The 23786-nt window shown below is 47.8% G+C and overlaps 2 protein-coding genes across 3 annotated transcripts in view; one reads left to right on the top strand and one right to left on the bottom strand.

Moving 5' to 3' along the window:
- Positions 1-400, bottom strand: part of NSUN5 (NOP2/Sun RNA methyltransferase 5) — a 4720-nt gene extending 4320 nt beyond the window's left edge. Inside the window, exons 1-2 of the mRNA XM_057367930.1 lie at positions 246-400; positions 17-139 (exon numbers count right to left, since the gene is read on the bottom strand). Of these exons, the coding sequence (XP_057223913.1) occupies positions 17-139; positions 246-338 (216 nt within the window). The 5' untranslated portion in view covers positions 339-400. The remainder of the gene's footprint in view (positions 1-16; positions 140-245) is intronic.
- A 2271-nt stretch (positions 401-2671) lies between these two features.
- Positions 2672-23137, top strand: FKBP6 (FKBP prolyl isomerase family member 6 (inactive)). Of its 2 annotated transcripts, XM_057367927.1 has the most exons (8): positions 2672-3266; positions 4593-4682; positions 5259-5461; positions 6612-6731; positions 7705-7899; positions 8189-8298; positions 11608-11695; positions 22726-23137. In XM_057367927.1, the coding sequence occupies exons 1-7, from the start codon at positions 3008-3010 to the stop codon at positions 11681-11683; spliced, it is 1053 nt and encodes a 350-aa protein (XP_057223910.1). In that variant the 5' UTR covers positions 2672-3007; the 3' UTR covers positions 11684-11695; positions 22726-23137. The 2 variants fall into 2 exon arrangements, with proteins under 2 accessions (XP_057223910.1, XP_057223911.1); XM_057367928.1 differs by lacking the exon at positions 7705-7899.
- The last annotated feature ends 649 nt before the right edge of the window (positions 23138-23786 follow it).

Here is a 23786-nt window from a genome sequence, read left to right as displayed (position 1 = left end):
CCGCGGCCGCCCGTACCTTCGCCAGCTGCGGGGGCAGCTTCTTCTCGGCCTGCAGCAGCGAGGCTCCATCCAGCAGCTTCTCCAGCACCGGGGCGTAGCGAAGGGTCTCGGAAACCAGCGCGTACAGCTGCCGGACATGCTGCGGAGCAGTCAGCGGTRAGCGGCGCCGGGCTCCGGGGCTGCCCCCGCCCTCCCGGGTGTGATCGCCCCCGGCCGCCCCGCACCCCCGTCCCCTCCGGCCGTACCGCGAAGCCGCTGTTGTACACGAGGCTCTTGAGGCCGCCCTCGCCACGCTCCAGCCCCGCCAGCACCGAGGCGGCCGCGCTGTACAGCGCCATGTGCGCCCCGCGCCGCTTCCGCCGGRCCTCCGGGACCGCAGGGGGCGAGCGCGGCCCCGCTCCGCACTCGGGCCCGGGGAGCGGGCGAGGGCACGGATGGGGCGGGAGCTGTGCRGCGCTGCTGGGCGGGGAAGCATCTGGGGCACCGCGGCCGCGCAGCATCGCAGTGATCCCGGTCAGCCCGGTCACCCCGGTGATCACCACCMTCCTGGTCAGCCCGGTAATCCCAGCCACTTTGGCCACCCCATCAACCCGGTCATCCCCCCCACTCTGGTCACCCCAGCGACCCCGGTCACCCTGGCCACCCCATCATTACAGTGACCTYTGCCGCTCTGGTCACCCCGGCCAGTCAGTGACACCGGTCATCCCCATCATCCTGGCCACCCCATCAACAGTCACCTTGGCCAGCCTGTCACCGAAACTGCGGGAAAACCTCTCTTAGCAACATTTTTAACGTTAGAAAGCCAAGGCATTACTTTATTTACTGGCCAGGATGTTGTTCTAGCCAGGATGTGCCACAGAAATCATCTCATTCACACACAGCCCGGGTGTGCAGAGAAAATCATTCTAGGACACATAAATTGGAAAATATACCAGTTTAAAATTTCTTGTTTAACTTCAGTCAAAGATCCTGTTTGYCTTTGCCCTGGGGGAAGGGTTTCTTTCCAGGKCATTGTTCCACCAGGTGAGGCCTGATGAAGTTAACATCTCAACAGATCGGGAATGGCACAGAAAAGATATTGTTATCAAATACGTTAACTTTGCTATCAACTACATTTTGTTAAACCAGTGGGGTTTTGTTGTCTGGTGAAAACCTTTTATCTTTTTGGAAAAAAAAAAAAACAAAAAGCCAGAAGGAAACCAAGCATTGCTCCTACTGTGTGGGGCAAGGCACAAGGAATTATTTTGTCTGATTGTGAAAAAAAATATAGTTTCTCATAACTCCTGGTTCATGGAGGTATTTGGCTTATGACCATCCCATGATGAGCCCATCCTCTGGCTTCCCTCTCAGCATCTCTGGGGGAGCTGGGCATGGTCCTGGATTCTCCCTGAGGAGTGTCCAAATTTAGAAATGTGGTGAGGGAAGCAAGGCAGAGGCTGAAGGATCAGCCTGGGGTTCCCACCCAGCCTCACACTGAAGGTCTTTCAGACACAGCTGATGCCCAGAAAAGGCCTAGAAATACAACTCCATAGACTGGTGTCTATAGAGCAGGTATTTGTTTATTGTAGCGCTGGTGTAGCGCTGGAGGTGAGGAGGATTTCTCCTCCTAACCCACCTGCCTTCGCTTAGAATTGGCAGGTATTTATACAGTAAGCACGGTGTAACATTACCATTGTCACTGCCCCCCACACGCCCACCCTACGCCCACCACCATACGTGGGCACAGAAATACATGATATCACAGTTCTGCAAGTTCGCCTGCATCATCCTCAATTCGGTGGTTGCGGGGGTCTCCTAATGAGATACCATCCTCTTCATCGTGGTGGACTTTCCACCTTTGTCATCAGGGCATGCACAGTTGTGATGTTCATGGTTTTTTCTAGTCCTCCAAGTCTTCATTTTCTGTTATTTTGCTGACTGTCCTGTGCCTCTGCCAAGTTCTCATTAGTTCTCTACTGTTCCTTGTTATAGCATCTACCTGTCTACTTCTTCAGAACTTTTTTGATTTATGCCCCTTGGTGATTCTCTTTTGTCCAGCCACCAATCCAGCTGGCTGGATTACATCCAGCTGATAAACTCTATGTTGCTAATACCTTATATGAAAACTTATAACAATATATGAAAAAGCTATTATTGATAATATATTAAAAGCTATTACATTGTATATTTATAATATGTAAAAAGTTATTACATTCTTATATTGATAATGTATTAAAAAGTTATAGAAAGTTTTCAATCAATATGCCTCATAAGCACCTTGTCACTTTGACATAAACTATAAATATCACAGCAAGGCAGAGAATGCAGCACCTTGTCTCCAAAGGGGGACTGGGGAGAGGCTGTGGATGGGTCCTTCCCTTCTCCCTTCCTCCCTCCCTCCCTCACTCTCTTCAAAATACAACCTTCTGTGAGTAAAAAACTTACTTTTTGTTCTTTTGTGGTCATCTCAAAARGTCTCAAGAATGTGGTTTTCTTTCTGAATTTATTTTGCATTCTCATTTGTTTTGAATTTATACTGTTTCAGGTGCCTGAAGAAAGCTGAACTTACAAACTGGTTCCAAATCAGTTCGGATTTTTTGCTGTTGTTGCAGTTTGGTTTGGTTTGTTGTCTTTTTTGTTTGGTTGGGTTCAAGTTTGTTTTTTTTCTTTTGGTAGTTGTGTGGGTTTTGTTGTCGTTTGGTTGGGTTGGGTTTTTTGATGTTGTTTTTGTGGGGTTTTGTTTTTGATTTTTGAGTTGTGGGTTGGTTTGGTTTGGGTTTTTTGYTSTAACGGGGGTGCAGCAGGCGGTGCACGCCGCGGACTACATCCCCCAGCATGCCCCGCGGCGCTCCGTGACGTAACCATCGTTCGGTCCCGCGCCGCGCAGGGGCGTGTCCACTCCCGCGTGCCTGTAAAACCGCGCGCTGGGACGGGGTCGCTGCTCGGAGCGTGATTGGCTGGAGGCGCCGCCATCGTGCGGGCGGTGATTGGCGGAGCCGGTGAGGCGCGGAACGGGCGCGGTGCGGCCATGATGGCGGGCGAGRTGGGGCTCGGGGCCGGGTGGCGCGATGCGGACCCCGACCCGGCTTCGGCTCCGACGTGGGCTCTGGCACTGACACCGCCCCCAGCACCAGCATGGGCCCTGACCCCGGTCCCGACAGCCTCTTTATCTCTGGCCCCGGAGTCTCTCCAACGCCTGCAGGACCTGACCGGCGATGGAGGGGTGCGCAAGGAGCAGCTGCGCCCCGGCACCGGGCAGCCCGTGCCCCCGTCCGCCTCCGTGGCAGGTACAGCCGGATATGGGTGCTCCAGAGCCTCCTMTGGGCTGTGAGAGGCCCCRTTGCCATGGTTGGGCACCCCTATTRAGGATGTCCCTGTTCTGTGGCACARGTTGCCCAAGGAAGCTGTGGTTGTCCCGTTTCTGGAAATGTTCAAGGCCAGGCTGGAGCAACCTGCTCTAGTGGAAGGTGTCCCTGCCCTTGGGCAGCRGGYTGGACTGGATGATCTTCAAGGTCCCTTCCAACCCAAACCATTCCATGATTCTCACAGTCTTGCCAGGGTTCGTGTCCTGCAGTGAGGCTGCCTGAGCTCAACCTGGCTGTCTGGGGCGGGGGGGATTCAGGGTGCTCTGCTGTAATGTGCTCCAAAGCATGGGTGGTTCACGCACCAATAACCAGCTCCTGAGCAGCTTTTAAGTAGCAGTTGTTAAGTTTAATCTGTATTCAGCAGGACAAAGTAAGCTAAAATCCTTGGAAGAGTGGGTTGGAGTGAGGGTCTGGTGCTCATCTGTGTTGCCTGTGTCTCGGTGTGAGGTTTGGTCTTTGTGGCTGGGTGTGAAGCAGGTGCTGAGGGAAACAGGGCAAAGCCTSTTGGGAAAGATCCCCCAGGCCTCTAATGTTGTGCTGGTGTCTYGCAAAGACCACAACAAGGACTTAAAAGTGCTAATATTGTACTGTGTCTGTTTTAAAGACTGTCCACTGCCTTTATYAGTATTTTAACACTTGGGATACCCTGTCTTAACTTCTTGTGGCTGACTCATTAAATGAAAAGGCATSTTGGCCCTGAGGAAAGAAGGATTTCTCAGACCCACCTGTGCTCACAGAGCAGTTTGAAGCTCAGAGTGGTTCCTGAAGTGTAGAGCCCTGGTACCGTGTCAAGAGAGGCCCATTACCATTACTGTGTTTTCTGAAGCAGAACAGGAGTTACAGATGCAGAACTTTGGGTCGTGGCACATTTCCCCCCCTTGTTCCTCTTTCCAGAGCYCCAGCTTAGGGARTGCTTTTCARGTASTTTTGCAGATAACTGGGACATTTTWATTTGCTCAGCTGAAGTTTCCAATTCATAAAAGCAAAAATCATATCTCTTAATTAGCTCAGGACTGTGAAGCATCTGCTTTGTCTGGGAATGGTGCTAAAACACACAGCACATGGCTTTTGGTATAAAACACAGGGGTGGTTTGTTTTTTTTTTGTGCTGCTTCTGCTGTTAAGTAGTAGAAGGARAAAAGAGAAGCTGGATAACTGAATGGTTGGAACTCCTGATGTTGCTGTTATAGGATATGAAATCAAACTCTTGCTTTCCCCTTCTCCCTATTCCCTGTTTTGGGCTGCACAGTGAAGTACTCCGGGTACCTGGGAAGCTGGAATAARCTCTTCTGTTCAAGTGGGAATAGCAAGTATCCAAGGCTGATGAAACTTGGAAAAGGTAAGTTTAAGTCACAAGGTTTGTCCGGGGGCTTGGGGTTATATTAAGACATTTTGGGACATGTGGTTATATTGAGGCATCTCAGTTTAAATGCTGTTTAGTGTCTTTAGGCTGTTTGAAACCTTTAACACTTATTCATAGAGTCCAAAATCCTTCTGGTTCACATGGGAGATGGAATCTGGACGTGCTCATCCTTTGCCTGGGAGTGGTTGGGGGATATTGCCCACCTGCCCTCAAATAGTTTTAAATACCTTTAGAAGAGATGATGTTGTTTTCCAGGCTGGACAGGTCTTGCAGCATGCTGGTCTAGTCAGAGGTGTTCCTGCCCATGGCAGGACTTGGACTGGATGATCTGTAAGGCCCCTTCCAACTCACCCCCCTCTGGATTTGTGATACCATGTGCTCGGTCCCACAGCAGGCTGCCCTGATAGTCCTTGCTGGAGCTACTGGCAGTTGTAGTTGCTGAGACAGGAGCTCCCAAGGAGTTTTTTCCTTCAGGCTTAAGGAGAAATTGTTGTTTGGTGTGGGGGAGGAGGTGTTTGCAAACCTCACCTGTCCCACCCCTTGTTGTGACAGACATCACGCTGTGGGGGCTGGAGATCGGGCTGCTGTCCATGACCAAGGGAGAAGCTGCGCTGTTCATCCTCGCACCAGAATATGCCTACGGCCAGCGGGGCTGTCCCCCCTCCATCCCCCCAAACACCACGATCCTCTTCAAGGTGGAGGTTCTGGACTTCATAGACTCAGAGGAATGTGACGCATTCTTTGAGTTGACTGACGTGAGTTCCTGTAATAAGGCTCGAGACTGAAATCTGGAGGGTCTCACAGTTGCTGTGGCTTGTGTGTTACCTGTGTTCAGGTGAATGCAGGTGCAAGTGTCCAGTCCCTGGGTCCCATCTCTTCTCTGATACACCTGTCTGCCCTTTGTGTCCCTCCGTGCTTTGCTCTGTTTGCCCTCCCATGCAGAGGGAGAAGGTAGGTGCTGCCTTTTGTTTGCTCCTGTGTGCTGGATGCCGTCAGTGGAATGGCTCCCATTTATTTTTAGTTTTACCAGAARCCTCATGGTTGCACTAGAGGGCACTAACTTCCAGCAATTTCTTTAWGGAACAGTAAGGAGCTGTGTGTAACAATCCTCTTCAGTATGCAGTGTCCCGGTGCCCCCTCAGCCCCCACCCTTTGTCTCTGCCTCTTGSCTCATCTCCCAGGTGTTCCTTCCCTGTTTTTAACTCCCTGGTGAGTTACGGGGCTGTTGTTAATTCCCCTTCTCCTGTCACGGGCTTTGGRCTGTGGTTGTGGGTCAGTGAGTGGAGGCAGAGGCTAATGGGGGAGGCTCTCCAGCTCCCTCCAGCCTCTGCACRGGCAAATTTTTCCCCAGAGCCCTGTGAGCAAACCACACTTGTGCTCCGTCCTTGCCCCCGATTTTTTGGGTGACTGACCTCTCTCTATGAGCTGGTTCCTGCTTGTGGAACCAGAAGAAAACTTGGCCCTCCACTTCTATCTTTTTTTAATGATTGTTGTAGTTTTTTGTTTTGCTGCTTGGTGTCTTTTGGGGGTGTCAGGCTGTCCCAGAGCTGGCTTGAGAGCAATTAGAGCAATAGAACCTTTCAAGCAGCTTTGTGCCAGTGASTGCATTTGTGTTAACTCAGATGTGTGCTGAAAGAATTGGGCAGGTTTCAAGGATACATTCCTGCTTTTCTTAGCCCCAGCTTTGGGCCTGGGGAGCTCCCTGACCTCTTCACTAGAAATAACCAGCCCAAGAAGCCTGTCATGTTTCAGCCTGGCCAGGGAGATACCACATGGTGGTGGCCTGGCCTTGGCAAGGACCTGGTTTAGCTTTGTGAATAGGAGGGGGCTGTGCAGGACTGTCTTGTCTGAGTTCTCTGCCTGTTTTATTTTTTTGAGCTCTAATTCAGATGTTTCTTCACCCAGGAGCAGCAGGAGAGACTTCCTCTAGAAAAGCTGTTGAAAGTGGCAGCCACAGAGAGAGAATTTGGCAACTACTTCTTCTATAAGCAGTGCTTCAAGATTGCCAAGGACAGATATAAGAGGGTATGGCACCAGGAAAATGTGAGATGTGCTTTGGGAAAGCAGTGAAAGAAGGGATTATTTTAGCTCACCATAACAGGTACAGGTTAAAGATTAAATAACTTTGTGGTATTTTCCRGGCTTAGTTTGTTATTTAAAAACAGGGCTTGGACACTTGGTTTTGTGTGGACAGCAGTGGTAAATGAAGGAATAGTCATAGGTGAAAAAGGTGAAAAAGGTCTCTGAGACCACTGAGTCAAACTGTTCCCTAGCAGAGCAAAGCCACCCACTAACCCATGTCTGCAAGTGCCACATCCACATGTCTGTTAAATCCCTCCAGGGATGAGGATTCCACCACTGCCCTGAACAGCTTGTGCCAGGGCTGGACAACACTTTCAGTGAGAAATTTTCCCCAGTGTCAAACTTGAACCTCTCGTGGTGCAACTTGAGGCTGTTTCCTCTTGTCCAGCTACYTGGGAGCAGTGCCTGACCCCCATCTGGCTGTACCCTCCTGTCAGGGAATTGTAGAGAATRAGAAGATCCCTCCTGAAACTCTTTTTCTTCAGGCTTAGCCTCTTCAGCTCCCTCCCCAGGCAGGGAAATGCTCGGTTATTCTCAAACGGGAATGCATCTGCTACTTTTTCAGAGGTAGAGATGATTCAAAGTTGCTTTTCCTTGGTATTTTTAAACGAAAGAAGTTTGACTTGCCTTCTTCCCTTATAAGATGTCCACATTTGTCCTTAAAATCTGAGTCCTGGATGTAATTTTTTTTTTTTATTCTGGTGCTTTCTCTGGTAAGTTCCTAAACCTGTGGTTGTATGGCTGAGCTGACTAGTCATGCTGAGAATACCATGCCCTGTATTTAGAGTTCTGACTGTTACTACTTCTAATTGACCTAGGTGAACAGAGACATAGRTGTAGCTGTCAGATGAGATGGATTTCTCATATTCCATGACAGATTTGTTGTGCACTGGCTGTTTTTTCCCTCTCTGCTCAGGCACTCTCCATCCTGGGTCGCAGTTCTTCCAGCAAGGCAGAGCAGAGCCAGATCAATGCTTCYAAACTGCTGCTGTTCCTAAATCTCTCACTTACTTACCTGAAACTGGAACATCCTGACCGAGCTTTGAAATACGGGAAGTTGGCCTTGGAGATGGACCAAGGAAATGCCAAAGCACTATTCAGATGTGGCCAGGTGGGCAGAATAAAYCATCATGGAACATTCTGGCCTGGCTGTGGGTGAAGCCCAGAATGAACTGAGGAGAATCACTGAATTCTGGGCTGCTGCAGCAGTTAGTGTAGTTTGTCTGCATCTGCCCTTTTGGAAAGTCTGGCTCTCTGGAAATGCGTTACACAGAGCTTTTCCTGGGGCATTCTTGAGCTACCTGGTTCTGTCTCGGGAGTGTTTGTTGTTGCACGAGTCCTGAAGAAGGGCAGTGGGTCTGTATTTATCTTGTGATGTATCTGTCTTCTTTCCACGACAGGCGTGTCTCCACATGAGGGAATACAGCAAATCCCAGGATTTCCTGGTCAGAGCTCAGCACATCCAGCCCTTCAACCGTGATATCAACAATGAGCTGAAGAAGTTGGCAAGGTGAGAGCCCTCCTTTCCATCCYTGGGGAAAAGGGAGTGTTTGGACAGGCTGGAATATCCATTCCAAAATATTCTAAATTTTAAAAAAACCTCAAACCACCAAATTATTTGTTTAAYAAGTGACTTGGAAAAACACATGTGGAGAAAACAGCTTGAAACATTTTTCAGGCACAGAAGCTGCAAGTGAGGAGCTGGGAACACCCACCCTTTCCAGATATTTCTTTGATGGGATGTTTGTTACCTGACTTATGAGTGGCTCAGGGTGACTACGAGGATTTGGGGGATACAAAAACCCAGTGACATACAGTTGGCTGATGCTCCAGCTAATAACATTATCAAGAAGTGTGATTTTAATTACCTTTAAGATGTTTTGGTTAATTTCAGCAGCTTCTCTGCACTGGAAGTGTTTCAGTGCACAACACTTATGTTCATTAAAAGGGAATTTYTTGCTGTCTTGGAGGTCATAAGTGAACAGCCCTGAAGACAAACTCCCTTTGCCTGCAGGCTGAGTACAGGACCATCCTGCCAGCTTTAGTCATGCCCCAGCCCCACCAAAACATGACTAATGTTTGTCTGTGCCCTCATGCTGCTCTTCCTTTTAAACTGCCAGAAGCATTAGCTTTTTCCCAAAAATGTGTGTTGTCCTCCTGGCACTGTTTATAGAGGCAGAAGCAATGCTGTCCTCTGCTCTGGAGCTCACAAAGCAGSCCTAGAATATGAGCCCTCTTTTGTGTGTTGCTGCCAGGCACTTGCAGAAGGGCAGCATCAACATCTAAAAAGAATGGTTGGTGCAGCTGGAAAAGCCAGTCTGGTGGGCTGAGTGACTTCTGCCAGGGGATATGTTGGTGGATGGCTGTTCTGTCACATCCATGTCCTGTGTATCCACATTGTCTTTAAMAGTCTGTCATAACACAGACTTGTTCTGTTACTTCTTAAGTACAAAGAGATTCAAGGCAGTATTAGCTACTAGATTTGAAACTAATGTCTTGTATTCATCCTGATCTTCCACTGTATGTGGAGCTACCAAATTGCCCACTGAGGGCAGGGAGTTCTAAAATAGATCTGGCTGGCTGCTCTTGGAGGTGGTACATTTACAGTGCTAGAAGGCCTGATTCCAGAAACCTCATGCATTCCCTTAGATTTGTTTGAAATATGTTGGTAGATAAAAGTCTTGCTAATGATACTGAGGTGGTGCTGCCAGGAAGCAACAAGGCATTTCTGCCTTTGTCTGCTCTGGCTCTGGAGAGAGCAGCACGTTCAGTGATTGTGTGTGTGTGTGTGTGTGTGTCAGAGCTGAGTGCACATTAAACCACTATTAAGCCACTGGAGTTCCTGCTTCACTACTTTTTTAAAACTGATATATTTTTTGCTTTTAACCCTATGGGTTGAGTGGGACTTTAAAGCTCATCCTACTACCATGGGCAAAGACTCCTTCCTCTAGACCAGGTGCTCTAAGSCCTGTCCAGCCTGCCCTGGAATGCTTCCAGGGATGGGACAGCCAAAGCAACCTGTGCCRGGGCCTCGCCACCCTCACAGGGAAAAATTTCTTCCCAATTATTGCTTCTAACCCTACCCTCTGGCAGCGGGAAGCCATTCCCCCTTGTCCTGTCACTCCAGCACCTTGTCCAAAGTCCTTCAATTCTCCTGGAACCCCTTTAGGCACTGGAAGGGGCTCTAAAGTCTCCCTGGAGCTTTCTCTTCTGCACATGAACATCCCCAGCTCTCCCAGCCTGTCTTCAGAGCAGAGGGCCTCCAGCCCTTGGAGCATCTCTGGGGCCTCCTCTGGACTAGCTCCAGCAGCTTTGTGTCTTTCTGATGTTGGATCTCAGAGCTGGAGGCAGCTCTRCAGGAGAGGTCTTTCGCCTATGACAAAAGTGGAATTAGTATGAAATAGATGAAGCGAGTGTTACTGTGTATTAATGAGGCCTTACCTCAGGCCAGTTATGTGATGTTGCTATCGTGCCCTTGCCTGAGAACTCTAGCRTGATCTGACAAGTGCTTCAGAAATGGAATATGAATCAAAATCTGTTCTTAGTGACTTTTCACTTCCTTACTGTGAGTACACTTGTACTTTGTTAAAAGCAATGTTCTGTGGTAATCAGCAATCTCCCTTTTGTGTCTAAAAAAAAACTTGGTAATTCATCAGTTTACCAGCTGAAACAGGTTCTTAGCAAAATTCCCTGGAGAGCAACAGGCAGAATCCAGGGTGAGGGGTATGTGGAATTGCATCTGGTACCAGCTGTGGTGATTTTGGTGCAAATTCTGCTGGATCTGGGAGTTCTGTTGGAAGGCTTGTGTTGCATCAAAAACAGGATGAAATGGGGTTCTTCTAATATCTGGAGTGAATCCATTCCTCCAAACAAGGGGCTTTTGCATTTCCTGATGTTGTAGGTGTGGGAATGTGCCACCCACAGGTAGGCATCCTGGATCAGCAACATCTCTCTGAGACTTACCAGGAGAGATTTGCTGTGCTGGGATTTCACACCCTCTGAGGTTCTGGGTCTCAAGGGTGCTGAGGGCCAGGGCTGAGAGAGCCAGAGCCAGCCTCTCMCTGGGGTTAGTTCTCATGGGTTGCACAAAACCCTTTGCTTTTGGCCTTATATGGCAGCAGATGCGGGARAGCTGAGCTCGTGGGCAGCCACTGATCCCTGGGACAGTTCCCAAACTGAGTCACCCTGCAGCTCAGGGATTTCTTACTGGTGAGGTGAGAGCACAGGGAGCAGAGGATGCTGTGCTTGGAGAAGTTCAAGTGGAGCAGACTGGGAAGTTTTTGCCATCCTGTGACGCTGGCCAAGAAGAGAGAACAGGAGGAAACATTTGCCTTGTCATCCACTTAGTCCAGACACAAATCCCTGGTGTTTCCTGCCCATCCTCTGCCAAATCCCATATCCATGGTAGATACGCTGGTGTCCTGCACTTGGACAGTATCTCCTGGGTGCTAAAGGAACTTCYGTAAGGAGACACAAATGTATCCCACAGCACGAAGATGGGGTTGCACTGCTCTGTCCCATGCTTCCAAAACTAGTGTAGAAAGCATCTGACTCCAAAAGGCAAATGATTTAATTAGTCCCTATCAGAGCAGAGACCCAGGGTCTGGGGATGAGGTGTAACATTTCCAGTTCTGCTTCCCTGACATTGCAGAAAGAAAGGCTTGGAGAAGCTGTGCCTGCTGCAGCATACTCCTCCATTATGTTAATTTATTTATATAAAAAAAATAACATTAATGTTATTTTGTGACATACATCAATATTTTGAGGATAGCACAGACAGTCTCCAGCCCCTGATACCATCCTGTGCTCTATTTTGCAGGTACCAAAAGGAGTACATGGAAGTGGAGAAACAAATGTGCTGCCAAATGTTTAATCCTCTCAATTCTTATGGCTGAGAAGAAATCAAGGTAACCCAGTTGTGAAAGAGGCTGAGCTCTCTATTGTGCCTGCACTGTTCTCAGGTGGAGAACCTGCCTCTTTTCTGTGTGGGAGGGTTTTGGGGGAACAATGTAAAATTGAGGGAGTGTGTGGAGAAGAAGGGCAGGATGGTGGGGTGAAATACTGCTACATCATCAGCTTGGGGAATCTTTCCTGTGAGGCAAAGGTTGTATGGGACAGGGACTGGAACTGCCAGCATTTGAGTGTTTGGTTTGTTGTTTACTGTGCTACTCATCTCAGCTATTCCTCATCAGAGCCAGGGGTGAAATAGCTCTGTAGTCTTGTTTCTCTGTCAATTACAATGAAAAAAAAAAAGTTCTTGTCAAACTTAAGGATTGGATTTCTTCCTTGCCTCCAGCACTCCTGTTGAAATGACTCACTTCAGAAAAATCTAAATATTTTATTTCTGGGGKTTTTTTTTAATATCTTTAAAAGTCTGTTGGAATAGAAAATTTCAAGTAGATGTTTTAGACTCTTTAAAGGCTAAATCTTSTAGCAAAATTGACAGGTTTATAAATGCGCAAAGGCTCTTTGATAATTTTTTTTTTTTTTCTGAAAACCTTCAGGGGGATGCAGGCAGTAGTGGAAGTCTTTGCTGGTCTCTTGCTTTGGGGAAAACCCTAGGGGAAGAGTTCTGGAAAATGACAGCATCCTTCTGTCAGGAAGCATCCCCAGCTCAGAGCTGTCAGTTTGCTGCTGTTGTCTCTCCTGCAATACAGACAGTACTTCTTTGCTTGCAGAAAATGCGTATTGGTAGCCTGTCCATCAGCTCTGGTGTTTTAAGGTTGTCTCTCTGTGATTGTGAGGAAGTTAAGGCCAGTGTTTCAGGAAGAGGTTGGATTGAATGCTGCTTGCTAAAGGAGCACAGCCTTCTCCTGACTGGATGTGCCTCCTTGTGGAGCCTTTACCCTTCCCGCTGCCCGTGTGCTGTGGTCCAAACTAGGCATATGGCCTCAGAGCACAARTCATCCTGCCCTGAGTTTGGGATGGGACTGATTGCGTGTGTTAGCAGGTGCCTGCCCCCAGGAAGGGGKCTCTGAAAAGGAATTTGAGACTGATGAGTTCTTGTGCAGGAAGTCTGTGCCTCTGGACTTGGCAAGAGGCTCTGATTCTTCACTGGCTGTGTTTCAGGGAGTTTTAGTTTGGAAGCATGTAGGACCTTGGGCCTCATCCCTGGTGGTACCTAACCTGGGAAGCTTCTTGTGGGGTTCTGGGATCAGCTGGCCCTGGTTTGGGGTGGCAGTCAGGGTGCTTGTGGTGATACACTGGGGCACCAGACAAGTCCTCCACTGGGAAGCTTGTGTGGCTTCCTGTTTCCCAGAAAGAAGCTTGTGAAGATGCTGCTTTTGACACGTCTGGGGTAAGTAAGCCAGTGATTTTGATTAGAGGAGACTGAGAAGTACAGAGGGATAGGGAGAAATCCCTGCTGGAGGCAAGCTTAAGGTTTGGGCTTAACTGCTTAYCAGCCAGTTTATCCACTGACTGCTGTGTGTGGAGTTCTCTCATATTACCCAGATGATGGACAGCTGTCAGTCAAAAATATTTCCAACCTTCCTTTAAGTTGATTTTTGTTGTAATATTAAAAGGAATATTAAGTCTCCCAGATGAACATAAATCACTGAGACATAAACAAAAATCTATTGTTCATTAGTGGCAAAAGAAATCCTTTGCTGGAGGAGGTTCCTGCAGGGCCCTGTGCAAGTTRGAGGTTGGGCTGCTGCTTTAAAACTTCATTACACATTCAGAGAGGAGCAAAGCAGTTCCAGCAGGCACTCCTGCTCCCTGTCAAAGGCGCTGGGAATTGGTTAGAATTGAGGCAGAACATTCTTTAGTGTKTTCTGACAGCATTGTACCAGTTAAGTTCAGGGCACAGGCTGTTCTGGGGCAGCTTGGCAGGCCTGCTTCATCCATTCTGTGTTAGACACTGAGTGGGGAGATGGGCTGGAATGCTGCCTGCAGTCCATGGTTAGTGGTCCAGTGGAATCACAACAGTTATGGAAAACTTCCATATATACCAGCTGACAGGTGCTTGTGGAGCAGTGAGCTGACCTGTGGTCCAGCTGCTGACTGACTCATAGCTGTACTTAGGGCATCTCCTCCCTCTTGGAACATTATTACATCCATCCTCTGTTTCGGAGCTCTTTCCCAGGTGGGACTGCTGTGCCTTTGGTGAACCCTGCTGTGTTCCAGGGACAAAGTTCATTTCTCTGTATTGAATAATCCAGGGCTGTTTTGTATAATTGCACTCAAACCTGGATACACCTGAGCATTGTCCTTCTACCTGGTGTTTTTGCAAAGGATTTTGCAGTGATAGGACAAGGGGKAATGGCTTTAAACTGAAAGAGGGSACAYTCRGATTGGATGCCRGGAAGAAATTCTTCCCTGTGAGGGTGGTGAGGCCCTGGCACAGGTTGCCCAGAGAAACTGTGGCTGCCTCATCCCTGGAAGTGTTCAAGGCCAGGTTGGATGTGGCTCTGAGCACCCTGGTCTAGTGGAAGGTGTCCTGTCCATGACAAGGGGCAGAATTGCATTGAGGTCCTTTCCAACCCAAACCATTCCATGATTTCTGTATCCCCTGCAGGCTATAGAGCACAGCTCTTTAGATTGCCACAAACTACATCTTGCTCAGAACACACCTCCTTACCTTTTCAATAGAATTTTGGGTCAGACTAGAGCTTCCCTTTGGTAAAAKGCAGTGCTGCTTGTGCTTCCTGGGGATAATTCAGAAATACTCGGAGAAATAGAAACACAAACACCTTTTTAATCCATCCTCCTGTAGTTCCTTGAAAATCCCTTGGGTCTCATGCTGGCCCCTCTCAGGGTTTGGTTTATTTACCTGCTTTTGTTCACTTTGTGTGGTGCAGGTATGTTTAGCCTCGTTTCCTAAGCTGGGGATGTGCAGAGCTGGAAGTCCTCCTTGGTGTCCTCTAAAGTGCAGAATGGTGGGCTGAGGCCTGCTTGCTTTTTGGAGCTTTTTGTTCTGTTTTGTTTGAAAGACCCATCAGAAAAAAAAAATTCTCATTGTTGTGCTGCTGTGGTCTTTCACAAGAGAACTAAATAATGAGGAGGGGGGACAAATTCCCTAGGAATATCTGGATTCTGGTAGAGGTCCTTGGTGATAGTTCTGTCCCAGGAAGATGARTCTCTGAGCGCTTATTTTCTGTTATGAGCCAGAGTTCAAAGCTTGCCTCTGCGTATCTCAGCTTAGTACACAGAAGTGGTCCCAGGATTTGGGAACACACAGGGAAATGTTCCAGTGAAAACAAACAAGGCTGAAATTATGACAGGAAATAGTAACATTGAGGTCAAACTGGTTATTGCCATGAATAGCAAATTCTACCAGTTCTGGAGGCATTAATGGGTGAGAATTGGCTGCAGAACCAGGCTGTGTGACCAGGTAGAAGTGACTATAATTTGGCTTAAAATCAGCAGCAGTTGCCAGTTGAACTGACCTAGTAAGCTGCAAGAGATTTGTAAATAAACTGAGAAGTTTGTGCATACCACAGTCAAACTCCTGCCTTGGGAAAGCTCCAGACTTGGAATAAACAGCAAGCAACTTGCTCCTTCCGCTCCCGCTCTCCCTTATTCCTGAGCAGGTCTGAAATGTGCCTCCTGCTGATCCTGTCCCTCCCTGCTGTGACTGAACAACAGAGAACCAGCAATTCACTKCTCCTTTAGAATATGCAAATTCCTGTCCCAGCGAGGTGTCCTGTGCTGCAAAGGAAATTGTTAAATCTCCGCTTTCTGCTTAGCCTTGGGTGGGTGATGGGTAAGGCTTGAAGGAGGACCTAATTAAGCATTCTCCTTGTTAAGCAGAGGAAGGAGAAAAGCTTTAATGAGGTTGTTGGGTTGGGGGTTTTGTTTTCCTTCTCTTTTCTTCTAGCATCTTGCTTTTTTTTCCCAAGGATTTCTGGATTTCCTGCCTGTAGCAGTACCTGTAATGTCTCTCTGGAAGGATCCTGGGCTCTGGTCTCTTTTTCAAACTGAAGAAATTACTGTAGCACCTGGTTTTAGGCACCTCTGACATGCTTTCCCAGTGGACATACTGTACATGGGTATGGATGCATTAGGGCTGGCTTTGCCCTGACTGGAAGGTCTGGCCAGGGCTTAGAAACTACAAGATGATGTGAAATGGAAAGAATAGAGACCTGTGCAGTATATCCCATTGTCCCACTATGCCTGTTCTCCGAGGCTTTGTTGAAGTGTTGGCTCTCCAGCACCTCCAGGGATGGATCCTGGGCTGTCCTCTTTGATTCAGGACATGCTTGAAGCCTGGGATTCCCCTTTATGCTCAAACATAAAGCTCCCAGGTGAGGTAGGAGCAGACTCCTGGCTACAGTGCTGAAATGAAACTCTGTTGACAGGAGGTTGGGACCAGGTGGAGTTGGGCTCTATTCTCAGGTAACAAGTGATAGGACAAGGGGAAACAGCCTCAAGTTGTACCAGGGGAGGTTTAGATTGGATATTGGGGATTTTTTTTTTTCGTGAAAATGGTTGTAGAACATAAGAATACACTGCCCAGAGCAGTAGTGGAGTCCCCTCTCTCTTAAGTGTTCAAAAATGTATGGATGTGGCACCTCAGGATGTGGTTTAGTGGTGAACGTGGTGATGCTGGACTGATGGTTGGACTTGACCTTAGAGGGTTTTTCCAACCTCCTTTGTTTCTGTTCTCCTCCATCTCCTGCCTAAGGTCATCTGCTATTGGTCCTGGGAAGGCCAGGCTGACATGTCAGGAGATATCCCTGTGTAAGGTTTTAGTTCTCAGAGCCTTTGCCAGCATCTCTAATATAAAATATTCTGGTGTTACAAATCAGTAGAACATGAAGGTGTTGGGCTCTTCTCGTTCTCATGATAATACCTGGTGTATCACGCAGTTGGAATTTAAAGAGAATTGGCTATGTGTAAGATGGGAATTTCTTGATGAAATGTTAGCTTTGCAGAGCACTCAGAGTCACTAGCCCTCACTTCCAGCAGCAAGGAGGCACATGATTATCCTAAGTATTTCTTGGAGTTCTAATTTTTAAGGCTTCCTTTCTCTTCCACTCGAGTTGTGCCCTATCTGGGCATCAGTCCTGCTGCTTTGGAGGCTCCAGACTTTCCCTTTGAGCTAGCAGAAGTGATGTCCTTGTTGTATCCATTTTAGTCTTAGTCTTTAATCCAGGGATTTTAAATGATCCTGGAAGCTTATTAGTGTCTTGATATCCTTCAGGGAAAGTGCTCTCCTGTTTATGAGAGAGTATTGGTGCTGGTCAGAGTCCTGAGACCTGCCAGCTCTCTGCTCCAGTAAGCAGTGAAACGCTGACAAACTTGGGCAGTTTTAATGCTCTAATTGAGCATTGCTAGCTGTGATGATACAGGGACAGTTGAGGTTAATGCARTAAGTGCTGAGGGCCCTCAGAAGTGTTCATTGTGGTTTTGGGAAACACTCCTCTGCTTGTGATCTGCCAAGCCTTATTCACCAGTGCTTGGAATCACTGAATCACAGAATCCTTAAGGCTGGAAAAGCCCTCTAAGATCACAGAGTCCAACAGTTCGCCAGCACTGCCAAGGCCACCCGTAACCCATGTCCCCAAGTGCCACWTCCACAGGGCTGTTAAATCCCCCCCGAGGCTGGGGACTCTACAGCTGCCCTGGGCAGTCTGTACCAGTGCTTGACAACCTTTATGTGAAAAAAAATTCCCGAATATTCAAACTAAACCTCCCCAGCAGAGCTTGAGGCTCTTCCCTCTCCTCTGTCCCTGTTCCCTGAGCCTGACCACTCTGGCTGTCCCCCTGCTGTCARGAGTTGTAGAGAGCCAGAAAGTCCCCCYGAGCCTCCTTTTCTCTAGATTGAGCCCCTCCAGCTCCCTCAGCTGCTCCGTATTGGAATGTGTCTTCCATCAGCAGCAGCAMGGAGCAGGTGATGGAATTGGGGGCTGCATTCCTGCTGGAACGGCACCTGGGCACTGGTGGCTGTGTGTGACACAGTGGTGATAGCACTTTGCAAACTGATAATGTGTGTGGCTGTCGGAACCAGGAGATCCTGACAAGGGCTCCATATTAAGGGAATGAGCTTTTGGAAAGGCTTTTTRCTTCAGATGCAGGGAGTCTCTTGGCACTGCTGAGAGTTGGTTTGCAGAGCTGAAGAATTATTTCCGGTAAGGAACATGACCTTAACATGTGCCTCTTGCACAGCCCACCCTGCTTTGTTGGGGGCTATTGATTCCATAGAATGCTGAGCATTATTGTCATGGAAGTTATCTGAGCTCTTGAAAGACTGGGAGCTGCTCTGAGAATCAGTTTCAGCCCCAACTTGCTGGATGAAGTCCTTGAGTCAGAAGTGTGTGTTGAAGAGTTCATCCCTTCTTTCACCTTCCTGTAATTGTCCCTCTTGTGAGATATCTTGCTCTCTGAACAAGAAGTTTTGCTGCTTTGGCTGGGTGCTGTTGTAAGAGGTTTTTGGTTTTGTTTTTTTTTTAAACCTGCTTGGGAAAGAACTCTGCTTTCTCTTCTTCCTTTTTGCTTAGGTATCCGTATCCCAGATCTGAGCAAACTTGACAGCTCTTCCTTCCATCACTTTAGGTTCAGGATGGTAGTGCATGTCATCAACATTCAGGGCCCTTTGAGTCAAGACTTGTTACAGATCTCTGGAGAATTCCTCCTGCCACAGAGCTGTTTATCTGGCATACTGGCAGCACTTGCAACTCGCTGCAGATCTTTTGCAGAGCTGAGTATCTTGAAAAATTGACTTGGAAAAAAAGTCCTGAGGAAAAAAATGCAAGTGCAGGTCTTCACATTGCAGTGGGAGTTCATGTAGCTTGGCKCTAGAAAAGAGAAGCAGCATATCTGTTCCTTCCACCTTCTTCTGTAGATTTGGGCATCTGTGATGGGGCAGGCTTTGACTTTGGATGTGGGAAGGGTGAGTGTCTGTGTGCTTGTGTGCTGCCATGCTCTGAAAATACATCTGCAGCCACTGCAGCCATTGGAGTGGCTGCTTGAAGCCCTCATATCTGGACATCCCTTAACAGCACTTAGAAAAAATGGGGAGGGYATGGCTCGTTGCAGAATCACTTCCATACGGAGGAGATAAATGGTCCCTAATTAGGGAATTTTCTCCCTAAGGCATGTTGAATGCTTGGAGAAGGCTCCCTGGAATGGTAATGCCTCATGCCCAGATAAATCAGGACAGGCTGACATAAATAGCTGTTCCTCTCCTGGTGTCAGGATGGATTGCCCAGCACCAACAGCACATGGTGTTGTCAGCTGCTGCTGAGATTTCTTCTCAGCACTCCAGGGTACTGCAGCCTGTCAGAAACCTCTCATGRGGTCCACGAGATTGTTCCCTCCTGGTTACAGTGGTTTTTCTCCAGTGTCATTCCAGTGTAGCAGTGCYTGGGGGGCTGGTCAGGCTCTGAGTGAATAGCATTTCTCATGCAATTTCTGTTCAAGGTTTTGGCTCTTTGCTGATGTATGCACATAACATCTGCTTTCCCAGCCAGGCTYATGTGGAGCTGTGGTGTAAGATGTGCTTTATCCTTCTGGCTACTGAGTCACAACTTCCCTTCCTTTCTTTTCCAGGCTCAGTGTGAATCCCATTGAGATCTGAACAGAAGCACTGAAGAGAAGGTGCTCTGTTTCCCCTAACAGAGAGGGCTGCATTTCTCTGAATATCCTTTGAGATCACTTTTCTGAGATGTAAAAGCCTTTCAGCCTGCCCCCCTCAGCCTGATTTCTTGGATACTTGCCTTGAGTAGCGCTCTTCTTGCTGAGAGTTATCCTTACACAGCACTGCTGGGAGCTGCTGCCTCTAGGCATGGGGTTAGTGAGGGCTGAAGTGGCAGAAGCAATGTTTAAGTGCACAATTCTGAATTTTCCAGTTTCCYTGTGCTTTGATAGAAACTTTATTTGCTGTGCTTAGTGCTTCCCTGCAGCCCTTCTAGAGATGGAGGCCGGAAAGGGGGAGCTGGGAAGATGCACCTGCAGTTTTTTTTTTTATGCAGAAAAAAGCGGCTTAAACAAATTGTAAAGCTGTGGTTAAGCATTAACCATTAGTTATGGCTTTAATGCAGAGTAAAAGTGACTGTGATTGTAAATGACCTGTGACCTGGCATGTTGCTCCCTGTAAATTGATGACTGACTTTGTAGTTCCAAAGGGGGAGTTAAAATAGCTGGGACCAGCGGGCTTGTTGTGTGAACTTCAAAGCCAGAGTGTGCCTTGCTGGATTTTGTGGCTGAGTTGCTGCTAGTTACTGTAGTGAAGGAAACAAATCTTGGAGCAGGGTCCTGATGGGAGCATGCCATTCTCCTCTGTGCAGGAGCAGCACTGGCTTTGAGCTCCATCCAGCTCCTGCATCTGCAGAGCRCTGTGGTTCCCCTCCATTTCTCTTCTGACTGTGGAGCCATTATTCAGAAATGAAAGAGATAAACTGATCAAGCACTCCCTGAAATGGCTTTAGGATTTCAGTTTGGTTATATTTTTAATTAGCTCCACGTAAAGACTTTATTGCTTCAAAGAGCAGCCATGAGACCAAAAACCTCTTGGTCTGATCCTTTATTTTCCTGGGGCACAAGAAGCCTTGGTAGCTGTAGGCTTGTTCCCAGTTAGACACCCCAAACCACAGCTAACAGTGTGGGAGCACACAGTGATAAGCTTTGAAGTATTCCTGTTGGGAACACATGAAGGAAGTGCTGTGTGGGGATGGGATTAGACTGACAAGGAGCAGAAGGAAAGTCAGTTATGTTTTAGGAGGAGCAAGGATGCTTTAGTGTAACAATGCACAGAACAATGTAACACATCAAGGATAAGGATTTTTTTCCCCACTTGAAGCCTTTCTTTCCTTCTGGTTGATAAAACTTCCYGCTGTGAACTGGAAAAATGGTTTAAGCACTTTTCTCTATGATTCATTTTCAAATAGAAGAGATCAGCTGAAGTGTTCTCCAGCCATTTTCCTTCTTTTTGGACTTCCTCTCCCCCTTCTTCTGAAAAGTGCTGCCAGCCTGGACTGACTATGGATGTCTTGTGTGTCAGGAACCTCATACACCCACAGTTTTGGAAGGTTTGGCAGTACAAGGAGGCCTATTAAGTGAGGCTGTAACATAGGATTTGGTGAGTGTGGGTGCACCAGGATAGCAGTTCCACTAAATCCCAGTTTGTCGTRGGCTAGAAGTCTTCTTACTCCTGTGTTTCTGGCAGTCTTGAAAGTTCCTCAACTTTTTTTGTGCTTTTATTATCCCAAACTTTAAACTGGATACAGCCCTTGTGAGAGGCACATTGTGCTGAATCAGACCCATTTTTCTGGCAGGGTGGCCCTCGATCACAGGTTCTGTGTGGCTCTGAGCCCACAGAGTGACAATCCCCAGTGCCTCAGGGTCAGCAGMGGGAGATGAGTCATTGGGGTTGGGCTGGAGACTCCTGATGTTCCTCACAGCCCTAATTATCTCGTGATCCTGTGGTGCCTTTCAAGGATGTGTAATGAATGAGGTGTGGATTTTGAGTGTCATGTGATGCTTCATCTTCTCATCTTTTACCCTGTAAAGAAGCTATTTCCCTCACAATTCCTGTGCTTTTTTTTGCCTCCTGGTTAGCAGCCTGTTGCTCGATATCCTCTAAGGAATAAGCTTCCYTGTTTTGCTACCAGTTATTTAATATGCACATGCTGGATGGCCACTGCAGCTGAGCTGGCTGGGTCAGCTGTGGTGGCCTATGGATGCTGGAAGAGTATAAAAATGGGTTTGGACTCCTGGTATTCCTGAACTCAAGGGCAAGTCAGGTACTTTTAGCTGGGATCCTTTGATCCTCAGAGCTCCCGTAGGAGACAGATATTGGGTTGTTTTTGGGAAAGATTTCCAAGGATTTTCTTGGTTTTTAATTTATTTTATTTTTCCTCCTTCTGTTCATCCTGTGCATGGAGAGACAAGGCTGACATTCCAGCTGTGTTTTGGTACCTTTAGTGCTGACAAATTGGGAAAATATTTCCAGAATCAGTTTTTCTGTGTTAGTATTTGAGAGGAGCCACTTGCAGCCACCTCACAAGCAGCTGTGTGTGACCTGTGATACCAGGCACGGGGGAAGGTTCTGGGTCTGTCTGAGGYCCAGGGAGGGGAAGGTGCTGCCTCTGCAGCAGAGGGAAAGCCTGCCTGGTAGAGGCACTGAAGGAGCAGGTGAGCTTTTGGCAACAAGGTCAATGAAGCCATTAGAAGGTGAGCCAAGTCCTGATCGGTGACCCAAGAGGTTCCCYTTTGAAATTTAGAGCTGAGGAGGGAGGAATCACCACTTAAAAGCAGTCTTGGTTCCATCCAGACCAAGCTGATGCTGCATCAAGGTACTGATTTCCTTCTGATCACCCTAAAGAAGGGGAGGGATGGGTAGAGGCTGAGATGGAAAAAAGAGGTTCTGCTGGATAGGGTTTTGCTGGATTCCCTTGCTAGGGCTCCAAGACTGTCAAGGACTCAACTGCAAGTGGGAGTGATGGGGGGAGGTAATGACACCCAGAGTGCTGGGGGTGCTCTGTGATCTCTTGCTGGAACGCAGCCACATGGCCAGGCCTTCCAGTGCTCCTGTCCTGCAACAGGAAGGAGCTGGGAGCTGGGAAATAGGGGGAGAAACAGTAGAAATTTGAGATGAAGAGGAATTCCTGTGCCTCATAAAAGATTCACCTTTCTCCAAGAGGCAAAGAATAAATATCCAGGCTTGGGTTTCTCAGAACCAGGGTGGAAAAGTATAAGTGATGGGAAGCATGGATGACYCTGTGCAGGGCTTTCCCCTGAGGGGGCCTGGCTCATTTTTAGGTCTTGTTATTTAATATTCCATTTTCTCCAAGTCCTTAATGAGGAAGTTGAGTGGATTTTTAGAGGATTTCACTGTGCTCAGTCCACTTGTGCTAATGCATGGAATTCTGGATGCTTCTTTCAGGGCCATTAGAGGTGTGTGCTGGCAACCATTGATCATTTAATGCTGAAATTAAATAAACTGTACAAGTGATGGGTGGGGGACACTGACTGTTATAATTTGTCATCCTAGGACTGTTCCAGTTGTCCAGCTCTTGGAACATGGAGAGCTCAGCATCACATACAAGTTTTGGGATAASGGGCAAGACCTTATCTTTGAGAGACTGAAGTGAAGGTTCTGTGTTTATACACAACCTGATTTTCCTGAAGTTTGGTTTGTTTGCCATGTTTTGAGGCAGTTTCCAGAATAGTTAAGTCCTCCTGGAGAGAGTCCTTGTTGGAGAGAGGAAGGGATCTGTATAAATTCCTTCTCCCATGCACAGTTTGAGGAAAACTCTTCGCTGACAACCTACCTCTTGCAGATTCCAGGCTGCTTTTAGGGAATTTGTAAGTGGGAGGAGAATGCCGTGAAGTTTTCTGTTTACACAGGTTGTTCTTTAAAAAAATTATGTTTGATATTTTTGTTCTGAGAAAATAAACCAACCCAAGCACTAAAGCTGGCTGGACTCAACACCAATTTATTGTGGAGGAGTGATTAACGCCTGAAAGGAGCTGGAATTTGGAAAGGGATCTGTAGGGCTGGCTCTATTTGTGGGCAACAGGTTGTTGTGCTCTTTGTTTTGGCTGAACATTCCTGTGAATGTTGATGCTGAATTTAAAATTACTGAATAATACCAGCTTTGTCCCTGCACATAGTCCTGACTCCTCCAGCTTCCATCGAGTCGGGTTCCTTTGGAGCAAACTCCAGTGTGTGCTCAGAACACAGGGCTGTGGCTGGGATTGAATTAATGCAGGGGATTGAATAAATGCAGAGTCAAAGATGCTCTGAGGGCTGGAGCTCCTCTGCTCTGGAGCCCAGGTTGGGAGAGCTGGGGGTGCTCACCTGGAGAAGAGAAGGCTCTAGGAAGACAGAGCCCCTTCCTCTGCCTAAAGGGGCTCCAGGAGAGCTGATGAAGGACTGGGGACAAGGRATGGAGGGACAGGAGAAGGGGGAATGGCTTCCCAATGCCAGAGGGCAGGGTTGGATGGGTTATGGGAAGAAATTCTCCCTGTGACGGTAGTGAGGTCGTGATACAGGTTGCCCAGAGAAACTGTGGCTACCCCATCCCTGGAAGTGTTCCAGGGCAGGTTGGA

Source organism: Malurus melanocephalus, unplaced genomic scaffold (assembly GCF_030028575.1).
Source record: "Malurus melanocephalus ecotype Western Australia unplaced genomic scaffold, MMel_1.1 scaffold_86, whole genome shotgun sequence".
NCBI lineage: Eukaryota > Metazoa > Chordata > Aves > Passeriformes > Maluridae > Malurus > Malurus melanocephalus.
This window is presented reverse-complemented; position numbering and strand designations above follow the sequence as displayed.